The 13,576-nt window shown below is 39.2% G+C and overlaps 1 protein-coding gene across 1 annotated transcript; it reads left to right on the top strand.

Annotated features, from left to right (window-relative positions):
- The first annotated feature begins 218 nt into the window (after window positions 1-218).
- Window positions 219-12,905, top strand: mmaa (metabolism of cobalamin associated A). The gene is made up of 6 exons (XM_007899216.2): window positions 219-705; window positions 1,896-2,018; window positions 5,100-5,270; window positions 6,493-6,578; window positions 8,917-9,066; window positions 10,925-12,905. The coding sequence occupies exons 1-6, from the start codon at window positions 219-221 to the stop codon at window positions 11,210-11,212; spliced, it is 1,305 nt and encodes a 434-aa protein (XP_007897407.2). The 3' UTR covers window positions 11,213-12,905.
- Window positions 12,906-13,576: the final 671 nt, after the last annotated feature.

Here is a 13,576-nt window from a genome sequence, read left to right as displayed (position 1 = left end):
TCCAATCGGAACCATCACCTCCTGCGCACGCGTGGTTAGACTGGCCACCGGAAACAGTGGGTGGTGGGCCGCTTCCCTTCCTTCCCGGCCCGGCGGCAACGACTGTGGTAAACGCTGTCGGGAGAGGCTGAGGGACGGCGGCGATCGAACAGGGCTGCTCCACAAACCTTCCGTTGCATTGCTAACCGCGGCGGGAGGCGCGGCGCGGGCGCGGGCGAATGAGCCGCTGCTCCCTCCTGTCCCACTGGCCGAACCGCTGGCGCGGCTGCGAAGCGCGACCGGTGGTGGTGGTGGGAGCTTCGCGCATGCTCCGGAGCGGCCCCGCCGCGAGGGGGCGACCGTTGGCGGCGGCGGCGGCGCGCATGCTCCCCGGCCTCGGCGCCGGCTCCGGGCCGCTGTCCGCGTGCGGCTGGGGCTGGGGCTGCGGCGCGAGGGGCGGCCGTTACTGCGCGAGCCCACGGCCCCTGAGCCTGAGCGCGGGGGTGGCGGAGGCGGCCGAGTCCGAGCGGGAGCGACGGCTCGTGGATCACCTGTACTCCGGGCTGACCCGGGGAGACCGCGCCTGCCTGGCCGAGGCCATCACTTTGGTCGAGTCGTCTCACAGGCGCAAGAAGCTCCTGGCTCAGCTGCTGCTGCTGAGGGTGTTGAGCCACGAGCGGGACAAGGCCGGGCGGCGCGGGGCCGAGCGTCCGGCCTTCAGGATAGGTGAGTGTTGGCCTCTCACCCGCTGAGTGTGTCAGTGTCATCGCGTGTCACTCGCTGAGGGTGTCACTCGCTGAGGGTGTCACTCGCTGAGGGTGTCACTCGCTGAGGGTGTCACTCGCTGAGGGTGTCACTCGCTGAGGGTGTCACTCGCTGAGGGTGTCACTCGCTGAGGGTGTCACTCGCTGAGGGTGTCACTCGCTGAGGGTGTCACTCGCTGAGGGTGTCACTCGCTGAGGGTGTCACTCGCTGAGGGTGTCACTCGCTGAGGGTGTCACTCGCTGAGGGTGTCACTCGCTGAGGGTGTCACTCGCTGAGGGTGTCACTCGCTGAGGGTGTCAGTGTCACTGTGGGTGTCACTCGCTGAGGGTGTCACTCGCTGAGGGTGCCACTCGCTGAGGGTGCCACTCGCTGAGGGTGCCACTCGCTGAGGGTGCCACTCGCTGAGGGTGTCACTCACCCGTCATCGTGTGTCACTGTCACTGAGTGTGTCACTGGGTGTGTCAATATCACTGAGTGTGTCACTGTGATGGGGTGCATGTCCGAACACGGTAATAATCGCCAGAATCTAATCGCAAAAAGTTGATTGTTTCCCAGTGAAATGATTTGATTATCATATCAGTAAGTTATAAAACACTCACCAGGATCACCTAGAATAAATCTTGTGTCTGTACAAAGTCTGGCCAACGATTGGCGGGATTGCCCTTCTGAATTTGAACTGTTACTAATTTAGACATATGCAATACTACATTTACATTAGGTTGTCTGGAGGTACAGAAAAAAATTATAACAATTTAGAAAAACATGTTCACGTGGCATCCTCTACGATGAGTAAGTGGGGTTTGATTACAGTTCTGTTTTGAGGTTCTCTTTGGATAATATTTTGAAATGATAATCATCTTTTAATTAAGCAACTGTGTGGAATATAAAATACAATGCAAAGAATGACGTAACATTTTGTGTGCTAAATCTTTGTCGAGCTAAAACATCCATTGCCTCTCATTCAATATTACTTGCTTAAGTAATCTGAAGATGTCAAATAATTAGCAATTTATAATATTTATAAGATTAACACATCGAGGCATTGGGTGCTTTGTGGAGAACTTAGTTAGCAGGGACTTGAAGTCACAGCTTAGATGTATCGCAAAATAAATCCTGAACTGGTTGCTCAATTTACTCGTTTGGACCTGCAGGCCTCTCTGGATCACCTGGTGCTGGGAAATCCACACTTATTGAAACATTTGGGAAAATGTTGACAGGAAAGGGACACAAAGTTGCTGTTTTAGCTGTTGATCCATCTTCAAACAAAACTGGAGGTAGGTGAGAAGTCACATATAGAACTAAAATGCTTTACATTTCATGTAGCACCTTGCACGTCAGGAGGATGTCTCACAGTTACTTCAAAGGATATACTATAAAGTGTAGTAACTGTGTGTGTTTTGTGGGAAAACACGCCAACCAATTTGCCCACGGCCTTGTCCCGCCTACAGCCATGAAGCGAATGACCAATTTTATTAGGGGATTGTTGACCAGGACACCCGGAGGAACTCCCTTCTGTTCTTGAATATTGCCATGGGATTTTTATAAAATCCACTCTAAATGTCTCATCTGAAGGATAGAATCTCGAATAGTGCTCGCCCTCAGCACGTCATTAGAGTGTCATCTTAGACTATATGAATTCAAAATCCCGATATGGGGCTCGAACCCACAATAGCAACAACTTGCATTTATATAGCTTTTGATTCAGAGGCAAGAGAGCTATCAACTGAGTCATGCTAACAATACTAGCACAAGGTTGTGTAAGAACAGTTTCAGTGCCAGAAAGTCCTACGCTCAACACAAAAATAACTTGCATTTATATAGCGCCCTTCGTTCAGGATAGCATCTTAGAGAGCTGCATAGTAGTGGGATTGGATGCTGAGCAAGGGAGAAGGAGAAGGTAAATCTTGAGGTGGGGTTTAAAGATGGATGAAGAGGGGTGAGGCAGAGGGATTGAAGTAGGGAGTTTTAGAGTTCAGAGGTGTAGTGGCTGAAGACATGATGTAATACAAATATTTTCAGTTGAATTGGATCCATTGTATCATAACACACCTATGTGGTCTAATCATACAATGGAGAAGTAATAATAATAATAATCCTCTCTTCCAGACATCTCAAAGCTCTTCACAGAATATACTATAAAGTGAATTGACTGTATATTTGTGGGCGAAACACGGCAGCCAATTGCGCACAGCAGTGTCCCACAAATAGTCATGGATTGAGTGACCAAATTATTGTTTTTTTTTCTTGAGGGATTATTATCAGGTGTGTGGAGTAAGGAAACTTGCCCAAGGTTTTGCCCTGTCAGGAATTGAACCCATGTCTCTCGCTTACAAGGCGAGAGCTCTAACCGCTGAGCTACATGACTCCAAGTAATATTGGTGTTTATAAAACAATTGGGTATTTTTTGATGCACATCATCATGGAAGAATATGTTGAGGGAGGGGGGAAAAAAAAACATAGTCATGATATTACAGAGCTGAGACAACACCCATTGTATAAATTAAGCACAGTGACTCAATAATGCTGAATAGGGAGTGGCAGACATTGGGTGGTTGATGATAGGCAAGATTATGTACAGTCTTTTGAAAAGCAGTTTATTTTTATTTTAAATAGCAGAACTATTAAAACACTTTGTACTGTGAAGGAAACATAGTTTAGCAAGATCTTATAAACATAGAATTCCATTCAAACATTGATGAGATAATTGAATAAGGAAAGTGGGCTTACGTGAAATAACCATTTATTTTGGTGTAGCCTGGTATCTGACACTAGCAGAAACTCATCACCATGCTTAAGGGTATCAAAACTAGATCGAAAATTCCATATATGTATAGTCACATACACATGGAAATGTCCCTGTTTCTGGAATGGAATGCATTCTCTCCCTGGAGGGATGCAACCTGTTTAACTAATTCCAGAAATCCTATGTGCAGGTTGGTGAGAGCCATGGCTTGGAGACTCCAGAGTATGTTTTGAAATACTGCTGGAGTTCAGCTAAAATCACACAACTTTCCATTGAGAGTAAGTTTCTTGCTTCTTGTCCAGTTATTACCAACCTACCCATTCGGGATTGGGACTTGCAGGGTTAACAGGAACTGAGTGGGAAGAATCCCTGCCATGGCCTCTCAGCCCCCCCCGCCAATGAGCCAGGCTGGCTAGTTTTTCAGTAATAGTTTCCTGGAGTACTGTAAATCTGCTTGACTCAGAAACCAGATTATCAAGACTGGCACAGAGGGTTGACTCCATTCTGATATTCCATTGCCCGACAAGTCACCTTGGAGCCAACTCAGCTCAAAGGAGATCCTCTTACCTTCCCACGGGGAGGAAGAACATAACTGGGAAACCTCAGTGTTAGAGCATCTCATTGGGGTAAATGCTTGCTGTGACTGTTTTAACTTGAATATTGTATCTATATATATGATCAATGTTACGATTAAGTTTGCTTTTAAAATGTAGCATCTATGGTGAGAAATTCCTCTCACAAGTAGTGACTTTGATTTTTATAAGTAAGAAATTATATTATGAAAGTTTTTATATGGAACAACAAAATGAGTTTCATATCTACTTTCAACTTACTAAGGTGAAATTGTGGAGTCCTGTAGCTCAGTGGTTAGAGCACTCGCCTTGCAAGCGAGAGATCTGAGTTCAATTCCCGGCAGGGCGAAACCTTGGGCAAGTTTCCTTACTCCACACGCCTGATAATAATACCTCTAAAACAAAACAATAATAAATTGGCTATTTTCAATCCACGACTGTTTGTTGGGACACTACTGTGCGCAATTGGCTGCCGCGTTTCACCCACAAGTATATGGTCACTTTACAGTCTATTCTGTGAAGCGCTTTGAGACGTCGAGAAGACGTGAAAAGCGCTATATCAAAAGCAAAGATTATTATTACTAAATTAATGCATTATGATTTATAATATTTAAAAATGGCAGCACATTTGAAATATTGTCACGGGATGATGGTGCCGTCCGTTGGGCCGCCACCTCCCTGTTTGGGTGGACATTAAAGGATAACATGGCACTGTTCGAAAAGACTAAGGAGATTCTTCCAGTGTTTGGCCAACAATCCCCCAAATAAAATTGATCATTCACTTTATGGCTGTTAGTGGGACACTGCTGAACTCAAATTGGTTGCGGTGTTCACCTAAAAAATACAAGTTGCTTTATATCACAGTATGTACTCCGATATAAAACAGTGTGAAAAGCTTTGAGTCATCTTCCCGATTGTGACAGGTGCTATCAGGTGTAAGGGTTATTATTATTTCCATTTTAATAAGATGTAAATTTTCAACATTTTACTGGAAATTAATTGATTTTAACAATGTTTTTCATTTCTTTTTTATATTTCAGGATCACTCTTGGGTGATAAAACACGTATGACCGAGCTTTCAAGGGACATGAACGCTTACATTCGGCCATCCCCCACGTTGGGTACATTGGGAGGAGTAACACGAAACACAAATGAAGCAATCATTTTATGTGAAGGAGCAGGATATGATGTCATTCTTATAGAAACAGTAGGTAAGCTGTAGGTAAAAGGAAAATTATCTCTTAAATATTTTTTAAAAGAGATTGTGTCCTTTTTTTCTCACTTTCTCCCCATTGTCTCCTGGTCTGGACTCCTCTTGCTGGGGTCTTGGCGGTTTTTTCTCCTTGGGGAGTAACTTAGCTTTCCCCGTGCCGCCCTGGTTGAGCCCAGCAAACTCAACACAGCAAAACGCAAAATACTGCAGATGCTGGAAATCTGAAACAAAAACAGAAGTGGCTGGGAACACTCAGCGGGTCAGGCAGCATCTATGGAGAAAGGAAAGTGAGTCAACGGTTCAGGTCCACGACCCCTCGTCAGAACAGACCCATTTTGACGAAGGGTTGTGGACCCGAAATGTTGACTCACTTCCAAACTCACCACAGCTCCTGGTCTGTAACTATCCATTACACCACACTGTACCAGTTTTCTTAATTTCCACTAAATATACATGCAAATATATGCTAGATACATGTTTAGACATTTAGTCAGCTACTTGCAAGATTACATTTATTTCACTAAATGTTATCAGCATGCTTCGTAAACAAACACAGTGGCAGAAAGTCAAGACTTCAGAAAGTTGACTGCTGTTTTGTATTTTTGGTGGAAATGGGCATTTTGTCTTAGCTAGATTGGTTTTCATGTTACCTGTGATGAATGTGACAAGTAGCAGCTTGCACCGAGTCATTTGTTAGTCCCTCTTCTGACATAAGCCGATTTAATACGATGAGTGATGATATTTTTCCAGTACAATGCTGTCTGTATATTTCATGCTTTTGAGTTGTTGCAGCATGAATTATGCTTCAGTCGACACGTTCATTTGAAAGTTGAAAACAAAACATTTAGAACCATATAAATCCCACACAGCTAGTAGGGAAAGTTAGTTGGAGTTATTCAACATTTAAGAGTTATAATAAATTGGTCTTATCAAGTTAAATTTATTAGATTAAGGTAGTATGATTTTCTTCGTGTGGTATTATTTCTGCAGGGAGTTACTATCAGTGTCCTGGACAACAATTACCTGAATACAAATGATCATTCACTCCATGGCTATTTGTGAGATGTGGCTGTGTGCAATTTGGGTGCTGACACTTTACAGCACATGTCGTGAAACACTTTTAGACCTCCTCCTGACATGAACGGCACTCTATCAGATGCAAGGATCATTATTATTATTATAACAATAATACTGCATGAGCTGTGTTGTGCTCTTTTCAGGCGTGGGTCAGTCTGAGTTTGCTGTGGCAGATATGGTGGACATGTTTGTCTTATTGATTCCACCAGCAGGAGGAGATGAACTGCAGGTGAGTTAAACATCGCTGATCATTTGTTTTAAATTATCATCTCTTGTTGAATTTTAATATTTAAATATGTGAGATCCCTTTTAATTCTACATTCCACAAGAAAGCAATTGTTTCATGTAGTCTGGGGGCTTTCCATTTGAGTATGTAAACAGTGATGCTAATACTAATTGTACAACTATCCCTGAAGGCAATTGAACAAAAATCCAGAATATTCTTTTCACCCAATATCCACTTTCAACCGATGCTTTCTTTCCTCCCTCCACAAAAAATATTCTCTCAACAGCACAGAAATTATCTTGTCCCATGGAGTAATTGAGTACCTGCCAGTTCCTATCCATATATCCTCTAAATCTCTTCTCAGTCAGATATGTATATCATTGTAGTGGTAACGGATTGATAACAGCAATTTTATCTCATATGCATAAATGGAATTATTGGTGACAGAAATTGGCATTAAAGAAGATCTCAAAAATTATAAAATCTGCTGCATTGAAGAAATCGACCTGTAACATTTTGCCGGCAGAATATTGGATAGTGAACTCTAGATATAGTAATAGTTCATCATGACACAACTGAACAGTTTGTAAATTTAACTGTCCCTTTTCCCAATTTCCCCAAGAATTTAATGAATAATTAAAACATTCTGACCATATGGCAAGTGCAAGACAAATCGTAATGTGAATGCTATTGCTAGTGCCTTTATTTGTCAACAGTGGAGTCCTGTAGCTCAGTGGTTAGAGCACTCGCTTTGCAAGCGAGAGACCTGAGTTCAATTCCAGGCAGAGGGCGAAACCTTGGGCAAGTTTCCTTACTCCACACAGAGCCTAATAATAATCCCTTCAAAACGAAACAATAATAGATTGGTCATTTTCAATCTACGACTGTTTGTGGGACATTGCTGTGCGCAATTGGCTGCCGCGTTCGCCCACAAATATACAGTCAATTCACTTTACAGTGTGTTCTGTGAAGCGCTTTGGGATGTCCTCCCGACGTGAAAAGCGCTATATCAAATGCGAGGATTATTATTATTATTATTTATGTTGATTTGTTTTGGGATTTAAAATGTTCTGTTCCCTTTTTGTTGAATTCAAATTAATTTCTGTTCAGACAGATGGGGTTCAGGCAATTTTAATATGAAGTGGTTTGAAATTGTGTTAATGTTTTTAAATCTATCAGTAGATTGTACTTGCATCATATTCATGCATGGTTATCTCATACTGAAGTACTTACCCAGTAATATAATCCATCCCAATTTCCTTAAGATTGTAAACACTATTTATTAAGCAGCCTTTGATATGCTCACTGTACATTTTATTTTGATGATTCAATTATTTCTGTGTTAAGATATAATGATGTACAATAAAAGCTCTAATTTTGCAGTGTTAGATGTATTGTCAACTTAGGTCATTGGTACATGTAAAGGTTTCTGAAAAAAAGGGTAGTGTACTTCAGAGATTTACTACAGATATTACTTTGATAAATGGATTCTTCTATGATGGGAGATTTTTGGGGTTTGAGTATCAACTTACCATGTAAAACCTAATTGTTTTTCTGGCAGTATGACAAATGCTTCCGGATTTGTCTGATAAGATTGGCTAGATTGTATCATTAACACATTTTATTGATATATTCTATTTTTTAACTTGTCAGCTGGTAGAAATTCAGAAATTAGTAATGTAATGGACATAACTTATCTACAGCTATTGCAATTACTGCACACATTTGACTATTAGATTCACATGTGCAGCTGGACACTGTTTTCCAAAAACAAAATATATATATTTTTTAAAACATGGCAATTATAATGTTTGGTCCAACAACGTAATACAGCTTTATTTAGGAGTTCTTTATTTTAGGACCAGACTGCTTTTGTACCTATAATTGAGGGTTGAGACTATAATCATGATGCTGTTGAATTTTAAATTAATTAAACAGCTTTGGAAAAGGTGATCAGTACTTGAGAGGTACAGCATATAGAATATAAAGGTAGTGACAGAATCTGTCCCTCCCAGCACAAGTGTTCCTGCTGCAGTCAAGTCACAAAGCAGTGTAAATATTAGCTGTAGAGAGGTCCAGTCAAGAAGGTTGCACATTGTTATCAAAAAAGGATATGAATGGAATGCAATAGGAACAGTTGAAAAGGAAGTATTTTTAACAGAACCTCTGAGAATCCATTTTGTTTCCTGCCAATATTTTATTTTAAATGTTCAGATTGTCTAATATGTGATCCCAGGTGGAGTTAAAAGCAACTTCGGTAAAATACTTCAATGGAATTTGATGTCCTGACCATCCAAAGTTGCCCTGGTTCACAATGCTGATTTTGTTTTATGTTTCTTAGGGAATTAAACGTGGTATAATAGAGATGGCAGATTTAATTGTTGTAACCAAAGCTGATGGAGACCTTGTTGTTCCTGCAAGAAGAATACAAACGGAATATACCAGTGCTTTGAAATTCCTTCATAAATCCTCCAAGATCTGGAAGCCAAAGGTAGTATGTTCTATGGATTATGAATTATGTATGCCCAATTTGTTGGATTTGCTTCTTTTTTTTTAAACACACTGTGTTATGTGCTGTTTTCCCCAGAATTGCAAGCTACCTTTGCAAATTCTGTAATCAATAAATAGGAGATAAATAAGAGTGGCCTCGATTGATTCTGGTTTTATTTTTCACTCCTTTCATGTTGGTTCAAGGATGCACTGACACACTGTATAGAAGAGGATATTAATTAGCTGGTTTATGCTGAGGGTGAGCATTTCCATGAGAGTAACAATACTGTATATATTGTAGGTAGTCCAGTGAGTGTCAATTTCTGATGGTCTTTGGTTTATGTTCTAGGTCTTGTCAAGAATATGCAATGGCAGCAATATGCTCCAGCATTGATGGGTGTAAAATAGGATCTTGAAGTGGCCTCCTGTAATTTTCTAGAGGATATGAACTTGATGCACATTGCACTTCCCTATTTATATTAAGGGCTTCTTTCAGTTTTTTTTTAAAGTGTCATGGTTGCAATTTTTTAGTTATTTTCCAAAACAACATATGAAAACATCAAAGAGAAAACAGACTAGAGTCTGATAAAATCAGTAGTTAATTGCAGCTTCTTTCCAAAAACAATATTTGAATACACCTGAAACAGACAATAATGTACATAAATGCTTGAATGTAGAAAAGAGATATCAAGAGCTGGAAAAAGGTTGATAGGATGAAAAAGATGGAAGAATTATCATATTCTGGATGGAAATCCAGAGGGAGCGTAAAATAAAATTCAATTTTGCTTTAATACAAACTGAATGAAGTCTTGCTGCAAGATTTGTTTTTATGAAATTTGAAGGTTGTGACACTAATTATGGGGTTATATTTGGAATAGTGTTGAGTACGTTACTTCAAAAGGACATTCAGTCATTACAGAGGCTGCAAAGAGCAACAGAATTGGTTTGGAGGATTGGTGAGGATTAAGTAATGAGAAGAGGTTTCTTGGACAGGATCTCATTTGAAGCAAAATATTCTGAGGAAACATCATCCAGTTTGAAAATGATGAACAGTATAAATGAGGTGGATGAAAGACATCTAAAGTCTTAAGTTATACTAATATGATGAGTTGTTAATGTAAATAATTATTACAAATGTTAATGATGACATAGTCATCTTATAATGTAGAATGTAAGTCATAAACTTACCCAACTTTAGGAAATTAATTAAACCAATATTAACTTAAATAAAGTAAATATACTTTTTAGACTGAAAAAGCCTGGGTTGTATAGTAAAGTCAAATTAAAATCTGATGATAAACCAATTACTCATCACTTCATTGATCCAAGGAAGCACTCAAATTAATAATTAATTTGCTACTCTAAAGAAATAACTATTATGATCTTCACTGGTTTATTCAAATCGTGGCACTTATCCACTTACTTTAGCTGTGTATTATTCTTAATTTCTGCCATCCCAATTTTAATCCTAAAAGAAAATCTACCTAACATAAAATTGCACTTTTTTATACTTGCATATAAATGAAAGCTGAATTTCCAATTTTCAAATTAAGAGTTTGTATAACATGCTTTCAGATACAGTAGATACAAAAACTAAAATACACATATTGTAGCCAGCATTGAAGTTAATGTAAATTAATTGCATGATTAAAATATCAACATTAGGAAATGTGCCAGAAATGGCTTGTGCATAAACAAACATTTAATTGAAGTCTAATTACCAATAATTTCATTTCCAGAAATCTCTTTAAGTATCACCTTTTTATTTTTGATAATTTTAACATCTAAGAAGTTTGCAAGAGCAGCTCATTCAATATATATTGCATTGATTTTGAAAAATTATGTCCTTTCTCTTTCAGGTGATGAGTATTTCTTCAAAAAGTGGGAAAGGGATTCCTGAACTTTGGGAGAAAATGACTGAATTTCACACCTCAATGTTTGCAAGTGAAGAGCTGCAAATAAAAAGACAAAACCAGCTAAAGGTGTGGATGTGGAATTTGATCAGAGAAAATATTCTGGAGTCCTTCTATAACCATCCAGCTGTCAGGAATCAAGTTCCTAGTATAGAAGCTAAAGTTGTCCATGGTGAGATAACTCCTGTTTTGGCTGCAGATTTGCTTCTAAAGGCATTTTCAACAAAGGAATGAATATAAGGAACACAATACTGTAATATTGAGCAACTATGAATTAACATGTACAGGGTGACCAAAAAATCATGATATTATCTAAATCAAACAAAAATATCATATTTTCTTTATGATTTATTAGACACTGTAATGGTATGACTTTTTGATAACCAGTATTTATAAAGTTAAAATTATTTTGCACATTTTCATTATCCAAAGTGCTTTTAAAGGAACATTCCTTTCTGAGTCGCTGGGATCTTTGTATAGCTGTGACTTGATGAAGATTGTTGGGTGGTTTGTTCATTGCTAAAAATAATTCAAGTTAATTTGTGATTTGTTTCTTGGAAGTCTGTATAATCTGGCCATAATTTGTTCATCATTTTCCTACTCAACAGTTAGATATATTGCTACTTTAATTATTGTAGAAATGAATTGTTTATGGAAAGATTTCCTTGAAGTATCTTCTGTTTGTAATAAATAGATTTATATTAAAAGATAATACAAGATAACGTGGACTGTTTCTCAATCTTTGAATTGTACGAAATCAGATGCTGATTTCGAAACACATTTATGATTATAGACCATATATAAAAACATTAGTGGCATTATAGTAAGAACTGCAGTGATTTTAACTTTTGTGCTGACTCAGTTTTTAATAATGTTGATTTAAGTACAGTGAAAACTAATCTAATTTTACCTCAATGTTTTGAAGGAATGAATTAATTTAAATGATCTAATAAAACTTATGTTTGTATTAGGTATGGAATTATAACTGTTTTGTTGACAAATTATTTTATTAGTTGATGTATCATCTACTGTAATGATTTATTAGTATAGTGGTGATCTGCTGCACGTTATTGTATCTTGATAATGTGATCTTTATTGTTAGCGCCTTGGGACGTTCTCCCGACGTGAAAGGCTCTATACAAGTGTAATTTTGTTGCTGTTGTTAACAGCACTTCTGAATTTTAACCTCGCAATTCAAAGTCACTACAGGAGATATATAGTGTTTGACTGTAAGAGCCACTTTACTTGAGGTTCTTGGTGCTATAGAATGTGCACTGCAGATCTCCTGCACAACACCAATGCCAACGTAAAAGCTGTTACAAAGTGTTGAATTTTGTTTTTGGAGCATTGGACCTTCTCTGAACTTCGGGAAAAGCACAAGATACTCATCACTGGCCTGTATGGAAAGGTGAGAGCTTGTAGTTCCAGAGCCAGCATTAAAATGTTTTAACATGAAGTGTTGCAAAGCTGCAGCTGGGTTGGCCAATGTGTTTGTATTTCTTAAATTGTAAGGATCAGTCAACACCATTTATAACATCTTTCATGTTTCTTTTGCTTTGATCAACAGAGGTAATTCTAACGTGTTGAATTGTCAACTATTACAAAATATATATATTTTTGCTGTTTTTTAAGACATTTAATGCTGGGTGCAGTTTCAGAGCTCCTTGTCATTACCTCACTGAAGTGGCCATTAATCATGTATGACCATTGATCATGACCTTTGACCATGTATATAGGTTGTTCGACTGTAGAGGATATTACTGCCAAGTCCAGTTCTATGCCGACATATGCAGTTTCCAGTAAAGTATTAAAGTAATAAGGTTTTGGAGCCCTAGTAATATTTTACTCTTTTCTGGTCCGGGATGGGGGAAGTCTGGGCCAACTGTAGCACTTGGCCAATATTTAACTCCGGTACTGACAGGATCAAACTTGGGATCTTGACCAACATCGCTCAGTTGCACACTGCTCAGTGACTTTATCACCTATTCCTAGCCCTAAAGATGTGGTGAATTAAATAATTTGACTAAAAGACTGTTTATTGGAGAATAATTGTAGGCACAATCTCTGTTTACTGCTGTCTTTGTCTTTCTAAACTGTCAGTAAATTCATCTGAAAGCCGAGTCAGTGTAGAACAGTGTAACAGGGCAGGCTGCTTGACTGGTTCTTTTTGAAATCATCAGCACAATGTTTGTGTAAGTTATTGCTAATGTTCTGCAAGTAAATTGTTTGTGAACAAGAAGCTGATAGAGATTGTGATTTAAAACGTACGGAGAAATAAAATTTGCCACTTTTTTTTCAAAAATAAATGACTTTGTGCATAGAACAGAGGTTTCAGTTTTATTATCCCAGCAGTAAGACTAATTTCTTTGATGCCTTTCCCCCACCATCCTTCAACGTTCTCGCTGTGCTGAAGACTGGAGAACAGGTTCAACAGATCCAAGGTGCCCCTCCAATATCTACCCATGTGGCCATTCTTCACAGGTTGGAGGCTCTCAGCAGGTAATTCGATTGCAGGAGGAGAAGAAGAGTGAGCTGGACCATGTTTTATATGTATGTATTATATTTTCATGTGAGGTTCACGGGTTACTGAATGGTGAT

This window comes from Callorhinchus milii, unplaced genomic scaffold (genome assembly GCF_018977255.1).
Source record: "Callorhinchus milii isolate IMCB2004 unplaced genomic scaffold, IMCB_Cmil_1.0 Scaffold1, whole genome shotgun sequence".
Taxonomy (NCBI): domain Eukaryota; kingdom Metazoa; phylum Chordata; class Chondrichthyes; order Chimaeriformes; family Callorhinchidae; genus Callorhinchus; species Callorhinchus milii.
Note: the sequence above shows the minus strand (reverse complement) of the source record. Positions and strands in the feature narration are given on the sequence as shown.